Source organism: Bombyx mori, chromosome 20 (genome assembly GCF_030269925.1).
Source record: "Bombyx mori chromosome 20, ASM3026992v2".
Lineage (NCBI taxonomy): Eukaryota > Metazoa > Arthropoda > Insecta > Lepidoptera > Bombycidae > Bombyx > Bombyx mori.
In genome coordinates, this window is record NC_085126.1 from 7,296,163 (window position 1) to 7,316,109 (window position 19,947).

General features: G+C 36.3%; 2 protein-coding genes across 5 annotated transcripts in view; one reads left to right on the forward strand and one right to left on the reverse strand.

The window, feature by feature from the left end:
- The window catches only part of LOC101744606 (anillin), a 73,184-nt gene extending 64,660 nt beyond the window's left edge, over positions 1-8,524 (reverse strand). For 2 of the 4 annotated variants that reach the window (XM_038018115.2, XM_038018113.2), the window contains exons 1-6: positions 6,971-7,200; positions 6,401-6,887; positions 4,015-4,134; positions 3,104-3,291; positions 1,972-2,100; positions 802-885 (exon numbers count right to left, since the gene is read on the reverse strand). In XM_038018115.2, the coding sequence (XP_037874043.1) occupies positions 802-885; positions 1,972-2,100; positions 3,104-3,291; positions 4,015-4,134; positions 6,401-6,887; positions 6,971-6,988 (1,026 nt within the window). In that variant the 5' untranslated portion in view covers positions 6,989-7,200. Of the gene's footprint in view, positions 1-801; positions 886-1,971; positions 2,101-3,103; positions 3,292-4,014; positions 4,135-6,400; positions 6,888-6,970; positions 7,201-8,429 lie in introns of those variants that run through there. The other 2 variants (XM_062674367.1, XM_038018114.2) reach the window with 2 other exon arrangements.
- Positions 8,484-19,264, forward strand: LOC692973 (salivary cysteine-rich peptide). The gene is given in 4 exon segments (NM_001046812.1): positions 8,484-8,552; positions 17,544-17,606; positions 18,150-18,317; positions 19,076-19,264. Coding segments are annotated over 4 exon segments (336 nt in total). The 5' UTR covers positions 8,484-8,548; the 3' UTR covers positions 19,177-19,264.
- Positions 19,265-19,947: the final 683 nt, after the last annotated feature.

The following is a 19,947-nucleotide window of genomic DNA, read 5'->3' on the forward strand; positions in this document are numbered from 1 at the left end:
TTACATACAAACAAACATATTTTATGTAAATACCAAGCTATCTATTATAAATATATCAAAATCAACACATAAATACAAATATAAAATAAATTTTTACTTACCGTTTGTTTTGATTGAACTTTGTGTTCATTTAAGTTTTTTTTTATTTTTTTTATTAAAATTTAAATCACAAATTTCTCATTACTTCTGTACGTAATACTTAAATTGTTAAGCTGAAATACACTGATTGAATAATTAAAATTTAATAACTTCAGAACTGTGAGGTCGGATGTAGGTACTATCAGCAGAATAGTATGAATGAATATATGAATATACTAGAATAGGCTCCGAAACTACTGAACCGATTTGAAAAATCCTTTCACTGTTTGGAAGCTACACTATTCCCGAGTGACATAGGCCAGTATAGTAATCTTTTTTGAAAAAAATTAGGGATCCTTACTAAAACTCCAATAATGTAATCCAACGTGTAAAAAAATTACCTAAAATATTCTTTACATCGCGTGCCCTGCGAAAACTATTGATGATAGAATAAAATAATGTACCACGACTTTGTAGAACACATTATTATTTACAAGAAGTGTCGCGACAGCATATGTCTGACTATTATAGTTATGCCGCAATAAGTGTTCTTTTATTTAAAAAAATAAAACAACGTCAAATATCGTTGAAATTTTTGTTAAAGACCCGAACGGAGCCGGAGCGGGCCGCTAGTGATATTAATAAAACTAATCTCTGTACAAACATCAGACCTCACATCTGTGATCGTTCAAAGAGTACGTAACTTAAATCCTAAGTACTCACCAGTTCCGCGACGATTTGCTTTTTCAATCTTTGACATTCGTTCACCTGCTTCGTCGATGTCTTGTTGCTAGTGTAGTGTGATGTCTGAAAGCATGAGTCATCTATACTAATCTATACTAATATATAAATCTACTGTGGTTCTTACGGATGTTCCGTTATAACTGCTGAACCGTGCATCCGATTGACTTGAAACTTGGTATCCATGTAGAAAATTGCATGTACTTAATAGATAGGCTAATATTTATATGCGGGACTCCCTACACCAGTTGTAGAGGCGCTAATGATGAGAATCTTTATGGGAGTGAGAAATAATAATGTTAATTTTAAAAGCCTATCGAAGCGGACGGGTACAGCTATTATTTAACTAAAAATAAACCTTATTGCAACGTAACTAAGATGCACATTTCTACGTGTTTCGTTTTTTATATTATAGTTTGTATTCGTGATGCGTCTTATTGCTTTTGGGGATGGGGAAGGATTCAGAAGATATTTTATGTTAAAACAATGAGTCAAGTAGATCAGTAAGTGAAAGTGACAATTCTTCTGACGATGAATGTGTTTGAATAATAATATACGTGTAGAGGGAAAAAAGGCTATTTGGTTTAAGCCATATATTTTTTTCCTACCTATGCTGATAGCCTTGAGAGGCTGTTTCATCTTCGCCCTAACATGTAGGTGAGCTCACGGGGCTCAAACCGGAGTGTTGCAGTGCTTCGCAGAATCTACTACCGGATCGGAAACGCGACCCACTGAGAAGATCCGACGAGAAACTCAGTGGGCTGTGTCTGAGGGTTCATTTACTCGTCGAGCCCTTCGTCGCAAGCGACGGGTTCGACGAGGACGATGACCGGTGCTTGAGGTACCTAAAAGCACTGTTAATGGATCGGGAGGATCCGTAATGACGTGCTTTGGGCGACATCGACTGTTTACCATTCGGTCTACAGGATCGGGTATGTAGTTTCCAGCGGCCACGACAAGAGGGTTCTCGTGTCGTGCTGCCATATCCAAAAATATTTATATCAGTAAACAACAAGACGTTGCAAGAAACATTCAATTTCAAAATTCCAAACATGGCAATATAACATTATGTTTCTAATATTGAGACCTACATAGCCCACATGGAGATGGGCAGTTTAATTAATATTTTTTCAACACTACAAACATACAAACCTTTTTATTCTGAGTAACTTTCAAAGCCTTGTCAATATCCTTTATGGAATGTATGGAGACATCCAGAGTGGAATCTTCAAGTTTTTTGCTTTTGAAATTGTTTGCAGTTTTCTTATTAGGCTCTGGTTGCTGAAGAAGAAAAGAAGATACTATTAAATTTTCTTTACAGTACAAGTAAAATGTCAATCTACTTATCATTAAGGACAAATTAGTATTACTAGTTGTCCCGCAGTAGTCGAAATTCGACTATAATTAATTGAAATTGTAAGTTTGTACACTATTATGATTCTAATCACAAATTTCGCCATGACTACACTATATAAAAATATTATAAGACAAACAATATGAAATCTATTCTCAATTTGACCACAGACGTCAAGACTTTTGTAAAACTTTTGTAGTTTGACAATAAATAAATAGTATGCAGGCGTGTGTGCGTCAAATACATGGTAGTGTGTGTAGTGTTATTTTTATTGATTTAATGTATTTTTAGGCATAATTAAAAAAAATATTAACATTCTGCACTCCTTCTCTATATATTCTCTCTAAGTGTGCCAAGTGTGGCAAATTTCATACTTCTCCGTCAGCGCAATTTTCGTAAAAAGGGATACAAAGTTTCATTCATGTATAGATTACTGGTAAGGCGATTAGACCCACACGAGTCGGTACCACCATTCCACCTAATTCTGCCATAAAGCAGTCGTGCTATCCAGTTTGGAGAGGCAGTTGTGTAAGAATTGTACCTTTTACCTCATGATTGAAGGAGGATGAACACAATCACGTTGTGTTGCCTATATGTGCAGGGTTTTTTTATTTTTTTTATTGCTTAGATTCGTGGACGAGTTCACAGCCCACCTGGTATTAAGTGGTTACTAGAGCTCACAGACATCTACAACGTAAATGCGCCACCCACCTTGACATATAAGTTCTAAGATCTCAGTATAGTTAAAACGGCTGCCCTACCCTTCAGACCGAAACGCATTACTGCTTCACGGCAGAAATAGGCAGGGCGGTGGCACCTACCCGCGCGGACAAGAGGTCCTACCACCAGTAAGTATACTTAGAACAGTAGGATATAACTAGTCAGCTCAAATAAATCTTGTATCCTAAATTAAAAGTCGTGAACACTTACAAAACTATGATGGGTCAAATCATCCTCCCAAGTGTTAATCTGATCAGCGAGGGCTGCGAGTCTACCAAATTTCTTCTTCCCATCTTGTGGTTTTGTCTGTTTACTTTTCACTTCGAACTCCGAAGGCGGCGTCGCTGATGTGAACTCCGACTCCGTACGGTGAATAGGCGAAGAGAGCTCTGGTTTATCTGGAAGACAATAATTATAGAGAATTTATAATACAGAGATTATATAGTGATAGGTGTAACAATGTAATGTAGACAGTAAAAGACTTCAGGGAAGAATTCCTAGATATTGCTCTGACCAGGTGGTCAAGGAAATCAAAATGTCAATGCCTAAAGTTCTCCATTAGGACGAAAGAGTTACTCGCCGGATCTTCTCAGGTGGTCGCGTTTCCGATCCGGTGGTAGATTCTGCGAAGCACTGCTCTTGGTAGGGCTAGTTTGACAAATTCGTCAGGTTAGAGCCCCGTGAGCTCACCTACTCGGTCAACGAAGCTGACATGACCCTCAGAGGTTTTTTATTTATTGCTTAGATGGGTGGACGAACGCACAGCCCACCTGGTGTTAAGTAGTAACTGGAGCCCATAGAAAACTACAACGCAAATGCGCCACCCACCTTGAGATATAAGTTCTAAGGTCTCAGTATAGTTACAACGGCTGCCCCGCCCTTCAAACCGACACGCATTACTGCTTCACGGCAGAAATAGGCGGTGTGGTGGTACCTACCCGTGCGGACTTACAAGAGGTCCTACCACCAGTAGGCAGAGAAAAAGGACGGAAATCGTAGCATGTGGAGGAGTTCATTGCAGTTTGAAGCTAGGATTCTCATTAGTGAGGGAACGACTTGAGGAAGAAGATAGAAATACCTTAGTGTAATATGAAAACAATACAAATAATACACTAACATACCTGAATATAGATTACCAAGTCTGTCGAGTCGTGACTTCATGTTGTGTCTGAGTCCGCTCTTATCGTCTTTGCTGTTTGACATTACAATAGACTTTTTGACCAATTCCTTGGATGTGTCTTCTGAAAACAATACATAAATGTTTAGTATGAGGTTAAGAAATTCATGAAAAAATTAAATCCGTGCCATTTTTGAAATAGACAAGATCATTGTGCTTTTGATTATAAAGCTGTGGACAGCACGGGACCGAAATCCATACTTCTGTTATAATTATTTATCATATTGTCTCATTGGAATCAAAAATTTTAATTTATACAATATAAATAAATTATTAGAATAGAAAAGATTACCATTACTTCGACCAATGTGTATTATATTTAAATTTATATTTATTTTAAGTTAGTGTTTTCTTAATTTTAGCAGTTAGTTACTTGTTTCTCAAATTTTAACCTTTTTGTAAAAAAAATATTTTTACTGTCAGAAGGCAGGCAAGTCATGGGTCACTTGATGAGTAGTTATTATCACTCATAAGCAACTTAGATAATATATTATTATGAATATAAGGGTTTTTTTTTCAACTTACAATAAACGCACCTTGGATTAACCACGTTGGTTACCATATTGTCTCTAACTACAATAACTTATTTGTCAATTACCAACAAGCAGCCCACTGTCTCAAATGGTCACCAATGGTTTTTAATAAAACCACAATTATGACAAAAAATTCAAAAAATAAAATTAAAATGCCATATAGTACCAGAAATAGCAAAATTTCTATTTAATACATTCTTAATATTACCTACATACCTTGTTAACCCAAATAAACATTCAACACCACAAAAAAACATAACAAACTCGAATTACATCAAACAAAAACACTACACAATAACATAGTGACAAATTGATGAAAACAAAACACCAAGTACAATGATTTTCAAACTATATTAACTATTTCATGGAAATTATTAGCTAATGTGTTTACTCAATAATTTTGAAGTTCAAGAGTGGCTAATGTGTTTACACAAAGGATTGCTTTGTGGTAATGGCTAATACAACAAATACAAGAGTCAATGACATGCACTTAGTCACTATGGACTTTGGCTACCTTACAAGGTATTGCATTTTTTTAAATATGTATTTGTTAAAAGACCACAAGCCTATCTGACGTTTACTGAGTTTCTCGCCGGATCTTCTCAGTGAGTCACGATTCCGATCCGGCAGTAGATTCTGCGAAGCGCTACTTTTGGTAGAACTAGTGTTAACAAATTCTCTCAGGTTGAGCCTGTGAGGTCACCTACCGATTCATGCGTAGCTGGTATAGCCCCTTAGACTACCAGCAAATAGGCAGGGGCAATAAATGCTTATGTGAAAATTGAGACCCACCTTCAAACATTATGCGATGGTAAAAAACATAGAACAATGTTATAAGCTATATATATTTAAACATTTTTTTGGGTATGTATTTGTAATTTAATATAAATTTCATTGCACCTACCACTATTTACCCTGCACTATCTTTGGTTGACTGGTACAGAATGCCGTAGGCATTAAGTCCGCCAATGTAAATTTTACATGAAGTGTAATAAATAAATAAATAAACTATGGTATATTCACAGCAAGGCCTAGAGCCAGTGCTGAGCTTAATTGTAGTGGCTCCAGTCTTGCCTTTATCTTACAAAAATAAGACAAGTTCACTAACTAAACCTATTAAAATTTTGAGTTAAAATTACAAGAAGAAGTACTTCTTATCAATTGAAAGTATTTGTTTACTCACTTAAGATGTGTATTTATAAAATTTGTAAATCATTTGGATGAATTATCAGTGGTATCTGTCTACGTAAATAACACTTAAATAACTAAGTAACTTTATCCTACTATATGTTTATTTTGTAATATTTTCTATATACACAAAAGTAGTAACTTTAAAATTAATTAATTATACTTTTGTACATTTTCAGACTATGGAGATCAAATATACTTTTTTATATCTACTGTAGCCATACCATACCACCTAATAGTGAGTGGTTATTGTCATCTGTGAACCTTAGCAAAGCTAGGGACAATAATCAAGGCATTGCCTGATGTAAATTCAATTTATATTGATCTTTGAGATATAATATTCATTGTGTATTTAATTTAGAGATTAAATATCCATATTTCATGTTTGTTAGTAGTTTTGTAATGGTTGGTTTTGATTTGGGAGACTTTAATATCTCTAATTGGTACTAGCCCACCTTTTTGATGAAAGACATATCGTTCATAAAAATTTAGAGAAGGTCTCATACATTAATAAATCAAAGGACCGACCACTCAAGACAGTACTTCATTCAGGCAAGAGGCATAATCTAGTATTTAATATGTGTAATTGTAAAGAAATACCACACCAACCTTCAATCTCCTTGATGACTACACTACTTTGTCTATCCGCCTGCGAGTCATAAACCACACTTATGGGAGTGTCTCTCTCTTCAACCTGCACCTCGATTTGTATATCGTTTCTATGTGAAATGTTGATCTCCACTGACACATCGGAGTTACGCCTGGTCAGACTACCTTTTCGTGGGCTTTTGAACTCTTTTTTTGTGACAACTACGTCGTTTCGGGGTCTTAACGGCGAGGTAACAAGAGTTTGGTCAGATTTTTGTGTACTATTCCTTTTCGGCCCAGATTTTACAGGTGTTTCAGCTTTGAGAGACTTCCTCGGCGAAGTAATTGACTCCCGAGCAGGTTTAATAGGAGACTTCCCAGGTGCCGAAACAGATTTAGAGACGCAGAGATTCTCTGCTAGTGGTTTCCTCTTCGGAACCGTTTGTCCAGAGTTTGCGAGTTTTTGGTCGATTTTCTCTTGTCTAGCACGCGCTCTCTCTAACATACGCTGAAAATTATCAGATAATGTTAATTAGAGGCGACCTTTTGAAACAGGAAACCGTTAAACTGGATATTACTGCCGAAACATACCTGAGTGAAAGGATCCATTTTATTAATTCTTTAATCAAAAAACACTGTTCACACAATCAACATTGTTTGTTTTCCACGATTAATTTGACTTAAATACGTAATTTACGTACAATTTCCACAAAATTCAAAATTAAACAATCAGTAAACAACCCGTTACAAGTGTGTCAAATACAAACTGAATTTTAAATAGTTCTCTATATTTTTCCGGTAGGCGTCGCTGTTATTGGTCAAGTGCGATCAATTTAGACATGAAATTAAACAGCAACAGATTGCTATATCATAATTTTTTCCAAATAGAAAACACATACTTTTAGAACCGATAAGTATAAAATAATTGGATGCAATAGCATAATGGTTGAAAAATTTTAAGATTCGAACTTTTTCATCATAAATCGGGTCTGCCATCTCTTTTACTTTGAGTAAAACTTTAGTTTTTTCTCTCTGACAATAGATGGCAGTCAAATAAACAATTTTCCTTTCGTCAATGTTCTACAATCATTCTAAAATTTGATAATTTTAACGTAATTAATTTCATTTTTAAGCATTGGTTTTTTTATTCCGGAGGATCAATAACCACTTTTCCAAATTTTTAAGCCAGTCTTTTTTTTTCTTTCGAATTACTGGTTTATACATAATTATTATTATCACAAGCCTCACTGGTATTCAGTTCTATCGACATGACAAGAAAACTTGTGGCACGACGTACGACCGCGTAGAAGTTTTCCAATTCGATCGACCGGGATCGATAAATTAGGACCAAAGTCGGAGACCTCTTAAATGAGTACAGCAGAATGACCTTAACAAAGACAGATGGCGAGGGCATTAGATCTTCCTCCACCAACGGTAAATGATGATCAATACCACTCTCTTAAGAGTGTGAAGGACGTTTTGTCACGTAATCGTAGTAGTAGGTAGGTATTCCTGTCATTTAGTAGGTACTATAAGTTCGAATATCGCATAAAAACATATAGGTAGTAATGCTTACGTAAACACGTAACAGTTTGAACAAGTTTACTTTAATACGATGAACAAGTTCGAAGTAGGTACTTGTGGGATTTACCGTGACGCACAGGAACGTATTCAGGTAAAATTAAAAAAAAAGTACCACATTACAGGAGATACATTATTGTTCTATAGATACAGATGAAGATGATGATTGCAAATGGATACATATTTTATTATTGGCAATGTGCCAGATGTGCTTTAAATGTACGTGATATAAAATAATAATTTAGCCTTGAATTAAAAACGATATCTGTAACTATACTGCACGACGTTCAAGGTTTGAATATGAGAGCCTCCCCTCCAAAACCACAAATCGATCTTTCTCGATGGTGAAAGTCCAGACTCGTGTCTTCTACGGGTCAAATTAAATGAGATTCAATTTATCTAGTGCGGAAAAAAACAAAACTGGATCCACAAATACTGAATGCATCTCTGTTCGATATGTGAGTATTACCACAACACAATATGACCATTGCCTGCGATCTTATGATCATATTAAATTGAATCACTCAGTGAGGCTCAGTCTGCATCGAGCAGTTGAAGTGTTGTGTTCTGTGAACAAAAAAAAACAAAATGGGTATGTATTTTATATAGTTACTAGTGGTCCCCCGGTAATCGAAATTCGACTATAATTAATTGAAATTATAACTTTGTACACTATTGTGATTCTATTGTCAAAGACTATTTATTATACTTCTATTATCACAGTTTTCGCTACGACTACACTATAGACAAAAATTTATTAAAGACAAAAAATATTTAATCTATTTTCAATTTGACCACAGACTATATAAGCAATAAGAAAAGTTTGACAATAAATCAATAGTATGCATGCATGTGTGTGTCAAATACATAATAGTGTGCTCAATGTTTTTATTTAATGAATTTATGTATTTTTTATACATAATTTAATAAAATATGAACATTCTGCACTCGTTCTCTATATTCTCTCTAGGTGTGGGTTTCATAGTCCTCCGTCCGCGCAATTTTCGTAAAAAGGGGTAGGTACACAAAGTTTTTGCTTCAAGTATTAATATATACCTAGATTAATTAATTTGATAAGAAACGCTATTATCGGATAGGAAGAATGTGAAATCTTCTGATTTAAAAAAGGAACATTTCAATGAATGATTCTGACGAGTGGACGCATACAATTCATCATTTTTATATCTTTCACCACATCCCACTTTGCGATGGAGCAAAGCAAAGGCGCTGTTGCTAGAAACATGTCTTGTCAGATCCCCGCATCCACTCTCGCTGCTTCTAGACTCTTCAAGCAGAGAAGAGTTCGACGAGCGAACTAACCCATAAACAAAACCTATTGAGTTTCCCGCCGGATCTTCTCAGTGGGTCGCGATTCCGTTTTTTTTTCTTATATGGGTGGACGAGCTCACAGCCCACCTGGTGTTAAGTGGTAACGGGAGCCCATAGACATCTACAACGTAAATGCGCCACCCAACTTGAGATATAAGTTCTAAGATCTCAGTATAGTTACAACGGCTGCCCTACCCTTCAGACCGAAACGCATTACTGCTTATGCGTGGTACCTACCCGCGCGGACTCACAAGAGGTCCTACCACCAGATTCGGAGGTAGATTCTGCGAAGCACTGCTCTTGCTAGGACTAGTGTTAGCAAATTGTCAGGTTGAGTCCATTAGCTCACCTACCGGTCCGTGCGTGTTGGAATATTTCCTTAAGCTACCAGCGAATAGGTAGATTAAAAATATTTTACACGTCAAAGACCAAGAAAACAGAACGGTCCGAATCGAGTACCCGCTCTTTGGAGTCGGTTGAAAACGTAAATGGTTTTTCCAGACTTATTTATCTAAATTAGAAAAACGCAGTTTAAAATTAGTTAAGCCATTAAGGGAATTGTACTCAAACGAGAATGATAATTTGCGTTGTTCTTCAAGCTATAAATAAATCTTTTACTGATTCTCGGTCACGTTCTGTTGTGAGTGTCGCTGTGTACGAAATCATTTAAATAAGTATAAATAAATATAAATAAATATTTACTAAAAGTCACGCCACGTTAACTGGTCCCGTGGTAAGTTCGTAAAGAACTTGTGTTACAGGTACCAGATAACGGAAATAAATGTAATAGTTTTATTATACACATACACATATTTAATATACATCCATAACCCTGGAAAAGACATTTATATTTATCATAGAAATATCTTCCCTTGGCGGGATTCGAACCCGCGACCCCCTTGTGTAGTGACCATGTCACTTACCACTACACCAGACGGCCGTTTATCTATGAAACTGATTCGCGATTTACTTGTAGTTCATCGACGGTACTATGACATAAGCTTTTCCTACAATGCCAACTGTAACGACAAAATCAGGCTTAATAATCTACACCTGTATCTATCTTTATCTATATATATATAAAAATGAATTGCTGTTCGTTAGTCTCGCTAAAACTCGAGAACGGCGGCACCAATTTGGCTAATTTTGGTCTTGAATTCTTTGTGGAAGTCCAGAGAAGGTTTAAAAGGTAGACAAATATGAAAATACTCGGAATTAAATAAAAATAACAATTTTGTTTTTCCATTGATGTGTCCTCCTTCGGACGGATTCGTTTTGTTTTTGTTTTAAGTTTATTTTATACAAAAGCTTAGGTCTTTTATTTATAAATTGAGGCACTACGAAGTTTGCCGGGTCAGCTAGTAATATTATAAAGCTGAAGACTGTTTGTTTGAACGTGCTAATCTCAGAAACTACTGGTCCGATTTGAAAAATTATTTCAGTGTTAGATAACTCATTTATTGAGGAAGGCTATAGGCTATATAACATCACGGTAAGACCAATACAAGTGGAGCACCAATAAAGAATGTTTCAAAATAGCTCCTTAACATTCTATAATTCAAAAAAAATGTCACTTTCTACGTAAATGAAGTGAGGGTAATCTTTAGTGTTATGACAAAGTAACTACTTCACGCGGACGGAGTCGCGGGCAAAAGCTAGTATAAAAATAAACAAAAACTAGCTTCAACAAAATAAAATGGAAGTGTGATCTATGTAATTGAAGTCAATTAAACTTCTTCTTCTTTTTCTCTACCTTATCCCACCAGGTGGGGTAGGCACAGCTAATTTTTCTCTTCCATTCTCTTCTATCAGCCGTCATCTCAACATACATTATTCAGAATAACTGAAAAACTATTAGTCAAATCTTGATAACGGTTAAATGGGACCACAGCGTTTCACCTAGAAAAGTTCGAAGGTGACTCACAAAAAAAAACCCAATGGAATTGAGAATCTCCTCCTTTTTTTTAAATCGGCTAAAAACACGCGCCAGCAAATGCGTGACGAATCATACCTAAGCATATTATTATAATGTGTGTTGGCAGTCAGTCAACGTAATGTTGTGGTTTTTGTAAGTAAACAGATTGTTTTCCTGATATTAGAAAACAATAAAACTGTTATAAACACACAAAACCGTTTTGAAGTCGTCGTGACCTAAACGATAAGACGTCCGGCGCATTCGTGTTGAAGCGATGCACCGGTGTTCGAATCCCAGGCGGGGTACCAATTTTTCTAATGATATACGTACTCAACAAAAGTTCACGATTGACTTCCACGGTGAAGGAATAACATCGTGTAATAAAAATCAAACCCGCAAAATTATAATTTGCGTAATTACTGGTGGTAGGACCTCTTGTGAGTCCGCGCGGGTAGGTACCTACGCCTATTTCTGCCGTGAAGCAGTAATGCGTTTCGGTTTAAAGGGTGGGGCAGCCGTTGTAACTATACTTGAGACCTTAGAACTTATATCTCAAGGCGGGTGGCGCATTTACGTTGTAGATGTCTATGGGCTCCAGTAACCACTTAACACCAGGTGGGCTGTGAGCTCGTCCAACCATCTAAGCAATAAAAATTTTGAAAAATCCATAATGGTGACAATAACAAGTCACTGCAGGATTTTCACACGTAAGATCTATTACAACAAAAATACAAAGCCATTCTGTGAAACGTTTCAGAACATTGCGTAAATATTACAAAAAGCACTATCCTAATGTATACAAAATCGGCCATTTTGAGATAATTATAGCAACTACAATTTCTTTTATACAAACAAATTGAATTACAGCGAAACAATCCATGAAATATAGCTTAATATTCACAATAATTATTTTATTGAAGGTTACATGACTCTGACATGAATTTATTTTACATAAATTATTCTTAAGTAATATAAACAAATATTATCATTAACCAGACTGTTAATATATGGCGCTAACAACCTTATTTGTAACAATTGTAATACTTCTTCAAAGTATTCATGTTAATTATTACCTAATTTGTTATTAATATTTGAGATTTTTGACAGTTACTTGTGTTTTTAAACAATAAATTAAACATTAAACATGATCTGGACATTTTCACATAAAAACAGTATCTACTAAATATTATATATGGTAGATTTCATGTTACTAATAACAATTAATAAATAATAAGATAGATTAGGTAAACTAAACTATAAATCATGTTAATTATTGACAATAATGGCGGTAAGTTTATGCCCATACATATCGACGCTTGAAAGGCAAACGTGACTAAGCGACAATGCGTGAACTTTACAGTAGACTATTTTAAAGTTGAAATTAATTTAAAATAAATAAATAATAAATAAATATTTACTAACAATCACGCCACGTTAACTGGTCCCGTGGTAAGTTCGTAAAGAACTTGTGTTACAGGTACCAGATAACGGAAGTAAATGTAATAGTTTAATTATACACATACATATATTTAAGATACATCCATAACCATGGAAAAGGCATTTATATTTATCATACAAATATCCTCCCTTGGCGGGATTCGAACCCGCGACCCCCTTGTGTAGTGACCATGTCACTTATCACTACACCAGACGGCCGTTACCTGAAATAAAATATACATAAAATATACCTGAAAAATACCTAAAAAAATCTATTTTAACGAATCTAGCTGTAGGATTGAAATGATTTTAATAGACCTAGAAATATATTTTTTTTCCACATCGAATATGGTTATTGCCCATCATTTATGTACAAAGCAGTTATTGTCGCTTAGTCACGTTTGCCTTTCAAGCGTCGATATGTATGTACGATCCGTGTCAATCTAGGTAACATAACATAATGTCGTGTTTCATCATATCTGAAGTGCATTCTTACTGGGGGATTTACGTTAGTTTTCCTTATGGCTCAATCAAAAGTCATCGACAATGTGAACCAACAATAAATAAATACTAGTTCAATTACTGATTACTTTGGAAGACATTAAAAGCTACGTAGATATTGTATCGACTTGATTCAAGTTACGATTCATCTCCTTTTCAACAGACTTCAAAAAAGGGGGAGGTCCTCAATTCGAGTCTATGGTTTTTTTTATGTTTGTTACCTCATAACTTTTTACTGTGTGAATCGATTTTGATGATTCTTTTTTTTATGAGAATGCTGACGTCCAGTTCTGATAATGATATCCATGAGACAATAGATGAATAACTCAATAACTCGATCTCACCCCAAGCGATTTCGATGATTATTGTTTTTAGTGTATATTAATTTGTTTTGGAATATCTTTTTTTTCTATTTGAAGTCGGTTTTTGTTAAAGCAATTATTGAATTTTACAATTATTGAATTTTTTACCTGCCCGCGAGTAGCCTCGACGTGCTATTCTGGCTTCATCCTCACTGGTGGAAGATCTCACGGGGCTCAGCCTGAAAGAACTTGCTAACATCTACCCTAGCAAGAGCAGTGCTACGCTCAATAATACAGAATCAGAATCGCGACCCATTGAGAAGATACCGTGAGAAACTCAGTGGATTAGATGATCACTGAGCCCTCAGACAATGGAACCTGAATACTGTCTCCACTTTAAAAGTGACATTATAATTTTTTACTAGCTTACCCGGCAGACTTCGTAGTGCCTCAATCGATAAATAAAAGACCTTTGTATAAAATAAACTTAAAACAAACAAAAGGAATCCGTCCAACGGGGGTCACACGAAAGGGAAAACAAAATTGTTATTTTTATTTAATCCGAGCATTTTCATATTTATCTACCTTTTAAACCTGCTCTGGACTTCCACAAATAATTCAAGACCAAAATTAGCCAAATCGGTCCAGCCGTTCTCGAGTTTTAGCAAGACTAACGAACAGCAATTCATTTTTATATATATAGATAGATAGAAGATAGATTTAGATTGGTGGACGAGCTCACTTCCCACCTGGTGTTACCGGAGCCCATAGACATCAAACACCTAAATGTTGCCACCGTTTTTTTTTTTTCGGGCAGAGGCCAAAACTCCAGTGGTACAAAGAAGGCAAAATAAATTTAAAGAAAAACTCACGACTTGACAGCGACAAACAAAACAAAGTCACCAATAAAACACAAAACAATAACAATAAAATAACCTAAAGCTTGTTTTACGCGACTCGAGAAATGAACTAGGTTACCATTTTTAGAAACTATTCGATTGGCAGGATTCCTACTGAAATCAGAGTGCTTAGTGCGAGTTTTTAACGTTCTCGATAGCGTAAAAGTTAAATCCCCGGTCACCGTCCTCGTCGAACCCGTCGCTTGCGACGGGTTCGACGAGCGAATTAACCCACAGACACAGCCCACTGAGTTTCTCACTGGATCTTCTCAGTGGGTCGCGTTTCCGATCCGGTGGTAGACTCTGCGAAACACTGCTCTTGCTAGGGTCAGTGTTAGCAACACACCCGGCTCGAGCCCCGTGAGCTCACCTACACGTCAAAGAGAAGCTGATATAGCCTCTCAAGACTATCAGCACAGGTAGTAAAAAAAAAAGTTATCTCAAATTTGGATGAAGTTGGAACGTTTACCGCTAGGGGCGCTGTTCCAACTGCATACAAATTTGAGTTAACTTTTACGCTATCGAGACCGTTAAAAACTCGCACTAAGTATACAGGCATATTCTAGCATAGCGACTTGGCTATTCTCACGGCATTACTGACGCCCATAAACGACAGTAACCACTCTCACTCTCACTCTCACTAAGCCATTAAAAACCCGTGATCAGTTTTCCAAAAGTAAAAACAAGTAGTTTTTTTTTTATTAAAAAGTATTTTTTAATTAGAAACAAATGCCTTTTAATATTATGAGGCATTTTGTTTACGTTTCCTTCAATGAAAATAAATTTCGCTTAATAAAAAAAACAGATGAAGCAATAAAGAAATGAATTTGAAAGACATGTATGTGACTGACGTTAAGTAGGCCACACTTAGTAAAAAGCCTTAAAACTCCTAAGGTCAAATAAAGCATCTGACGAAATGTCGATTATTTAATGAAGGTCAAAAGTGTGATTGGAATTGCAATGTTTAGGTATGCTAAAGCCATAATTCTAAAACTCGTTTTTAATGTATTTAGAGTTTGCTATCTGCGCAAGGCTGCGTTATTAAATTGCTAACAGAGGATCTTATGACTTTTACGAATCTTATACCTTTAAACGAGCAATTCTTGTATATATAATCTGAATCTCGGAAACGGCTCCAACGATTTTCATAAAATTTAGTATACAGGGGATTTCGGGGGCGACGAATCGATCTAGCTAAGATTTATTTTCAGAAAATGTTGTTTTATTCGTGTTTTCAATAATCAACTCTTCCCGACATCTATTGGCGAATAATAATACTATTTTTCTTAATTGAGGGCAACTAGCTGCTTTAAAGACACAACAAGATGGCGTTATCATCTGATATGATGCATCTAGTTTATTTAAACTGTGACAGGGTATTGCTAGCTCGAACTGGAAGGCACATACATCCCGGCATATTTATGGAGATTGTTTTTCTACCATATGCCTATGTAGAATTCTGGAATACTTCGGTCACATTGCCAGGAAGCATGACGGCAACTTGAAGAAGCTAATGGTCACTGGCAAAGTGGACAGAAAAATACCACGAGGTAGAGACCTGATACGTTGTCGACCACAGTACTACTGCTGCTCTCGACACCACTCTATACTCGGCGGCAGATAGGAACAAATGGCGTAGAGTGATCCACAATAAACTCTTGTTGCGAGGAGGTGGTCAGGACTCTCATTATTGAGGAAAGCGAAGCGAGGAGAAGAAAGATTTTGGAGAGTACGATAGTTTGTAGTGAAGTATTGGGAAATTTTTGGCGCGAACGCGAGGCGCGAAGTTGTGTGAATTGTTTTGTTAATTCAATGTTCTCCAATTTATAACGTGTATAATAGCGGTGATTTAATATATTTGAAAGTGCACAAATGTGAGATAATTAAACATAGCTCCTGGATGCTCCTCGGTTTCTTCCTAAAAGCCCAGTAAAAGTCCTATAATTATAACGTGCATACAGAGTAATGTATTTCCATTCTAATACGAAAAGAAAAATTCCCCAAAATCTTCTTGTATCACAGTACATCTACAACATAATACAACAAATATTTTTTGTTTAAAATTATTGTAAGAATAACGCCATCTATCGTGGAATGGCGGAAACGAACTAGTAAAATCCAGAATGCTCGAGAAGTACAATTACATCTATTGTCTGATAGCGGAAACACATATCGAAGCTACTCGACCTGTTATGTTCTCGATAATTCTAGAGATGTCGTATCGACTATAAAAGCGTTGCAAAGACGACACGGAGGCAATTAGTAATCGGATCTAGTCGAAGCGAAATAGCGAAAGGATCACCTGAAGCGAAGCGGAAGAAGTGAATTAAGAATTTTAAAGTGTCCATTAAGTGTTAATACAGTTTTAATTTGTACTTCGGTAGAATTTTTACTCATCTCGAACCCCAGCGCGTAACATTAGTAACATTATTTAGGAAATTACATTATGCACACATGTATAATAGGTTAAAAAATACATATGGGCAATTTTGAGATGTTTCGTTCAGAACATATCTCCATTTTGTACTAGTTTATAGTCTCATATAACACGGTTTGTCACAACACGCGTCTTTGCAGGAACGTATCTACCGTGTTAAAGGAGGTCTAGCTGTAGGTACCTATATTGTATCCGTCAATACCGCCTTCTGTCCAAGCTACACGAAGATTTATGAAATAAATAAAAATCTGAGAATCGGACAACATGCGTTTAGTGCGTTTCAAATAAGAATGTGCACGTCAAGGATATCTTGACAGCAAATTTTTTTTTTTTATCTTTAATTTTTTGCCTAATTATAAGGACTATTAATGAACCATACAAACCTATATAATTTTCTTGATATGTTGAGTACTGGTCGAAGGAAAATAAACATGAATTTAGATTATATAAAAAAAATCCACCTATTTAAAAATCAAGGCTGCAACACTGTCGAGCCCTATAATCTATGGGTCGGGGACGTTGATTACTCAAGCAGTCGGATAAGTGGAATCGGCAAACTCAAAGTTTTAGCTTATAAATTAATATAAAAAAATCTTACCTTTTTTGCTGACTTTACCAATTTTTTTCGTTTTGACAGCTATGACGTCACAATATGGCGCAGGTCCTCGCACATTCTTATTTGAAACGCATTATACCTACAACATATTATTATGTACATATAAATCCGGTCGATATATTAAAAAAAATCCATTACACTTTTCAGGTTCAATGACATTCCTGTTGGGTGTGTTCGCGTTGGTTACCTTTGTCTTCTACGCCGAAGCCGGTGAGTTCACTAACGATGTGCAATTAAAATTCCATTACAATAAACAAATATCAGACCGGCACCGTTATACCGAGATTAGACGCTTGAAAAAAACTTACAGATCTTAGTAAGAGAGTTGGTAGTCGATCTGAAATAGAGTCTGACTGGACGCTTAGCAAGACAAAATGGCAATAGATGGAGTAGGAGAGTGATGCAATGCTGGCCAAGATTAAATCGAAGTGGTGTCAAAAGACCTACAGCACAGTGATTTCCACGTTGAACTCGTTTGATCACGACGAAGAGTTCGACGAGCGAACTAACCCATAGACACAGCCCACTGAGTTTCTCGTCGGATTTTCTCAATGGGTCGCGATTCCGATCCGGTGGTAGACTCTGCAAAGCACTGCTCTTGCTAGGGTTAGTGTTAGCAAATCCACTCAGGTTGAGCCCGTGAGCTCACATACCCATCCGAGCTAGATTAGCCCTTTAGGCTACCAGCATAGGGAAAAAAAGCACAGTGGACCGATGACATGAATTGTTAATTATTTGGCACGTGTTTTTTAGCTGGCACGTGCCCTCTTCCTTCGAAAGTGTACGGTTGCAGCCCTAAATGCAAGGAGGACTACGAATGTACACACGGCAAGGTCTGCTGTTCTAATTCGTGCAACGCCAAGTCGTGTTCAGAGCCGGCTGCTTACGGCGGAGGCACCGGGAGCTCCAGCAAACACGCAAGTCAGTTTCTATTTAATATTTGAACAAATCTTCAACTACCTTCTTTTTGCATAGGTCGTTCGAGAGACGTGCTATAACAAGTATTACTAGTGGTTGCCTTGTAGTCGAAATTCGACCATAATTAATTTAAATTATAAGTCACATTTCTATTATCATTGTTCTACAATCACAGCTTTCACAAAAGCTATAACACTATAGACATATATTCATAGGCACATATTTCATAACTAAATTCGATGCTGCTTTAACCAATTAATTATTTTAATGGCGTTCGCTGGTCGTAAAGAATAATCCCATAGACACAGCCCACTGAGTTTCTCGCCGGATCTTCTTAGTGGGTCGCGTTTCCGATCCGGTGCTAGATTCTGCGAAGCACTGCTCTTGCTAGGGTCAGTGTTAGCATCACTCCGGTTTGAGCCCCGTGAACTCACCTACTAGTTAAGGTTACGCTGAAATAGCTTCTCAAGGCTATTAGCTTAGGTAGGAAAAAAATAATTAGAGAAGCTAATAATTGCGGGTCGCATAGAGGGCAAGCGCGCCGTCGGGGAACACCAACCAGATGGTCATATCTAGTAAGAGAATAACACCAGTCAGATGGTCAGATCTAGTAAGAGAAGCATTTGGAGGTAGTCTGTACCATGCGGTCCGTGCCACCTATGATCGAACATAGTGGAAGAATGTCACATGTGGTCGTGATCCCCAGCAGTGAGGGGACGTTATAGATAGAAGAAGAATTAATATTAAATCTTTGTCTCTAGCCGGCGGAACGGGCGTTTACTGCGAAAACGTCAAGTGTAACTCTTACGAAATATGCAAGCGTGATCCAATGACGAAGAGAATGAAATGCAGCAGAGCTTAAAAAGAGAGAAATCAGATTAAATTAATATGTTTATTGACGTTATAAATAAATTTTGTACCAAATTTTTATAATAAATATATACACGGGCTTTACTCAGTTTTATTTATAATTAGCGGCGTAGCGGCCCGCTCCGGCTCCGCTCGGGTCAACAAAAATTTCAATGACATTTAGCATTGTTTTATTTTTTAAATAAAAGAACACTTATTGCGGCGTAACTATAATAGTTAGACATATACAGTCGCGACTCTTTTTGTAAATAATAATGTGTTCTACAAGGTGGTTTTTTTTTTTTTTTTTTTTTTTTTTTTTTTTTTTTTTTTTTTTTTTTTTTTTTTTTTTTTTTCGTAGTACATTATTTTATTCTATCACCAATAGTTTTCACAGGGCACGCTATGTAAAGAATATTTTAGGTAATTTTTTTACACCCTAGGTTACATTATTGGAGTTTTAGTAAGGATCCCTAATTTTTTCAAAAAACATTATAGCCTATATCACTTGGGAATAGTGTAGCTTCCAAACAGTGAAATAATTTTTCAAATCGGTTCAGTGGCTTCGGAGCCTGTTCAATACAAACAAACAAACATTTCCTCTTTATAATATTAGTATGACTATATAGTGAGATCCTCCCTCCGTTAGGAGTAAAGCTAAATGGTGAGTTGCGATTTGGCGATACCTGGCATTTCTGACGTCCGTCAGCGACGGTAACCATTCACCATCACGTGAGTCGTGTGCTTTAATAATTTAATAGCAATAAATTATTTTGCAAAATCT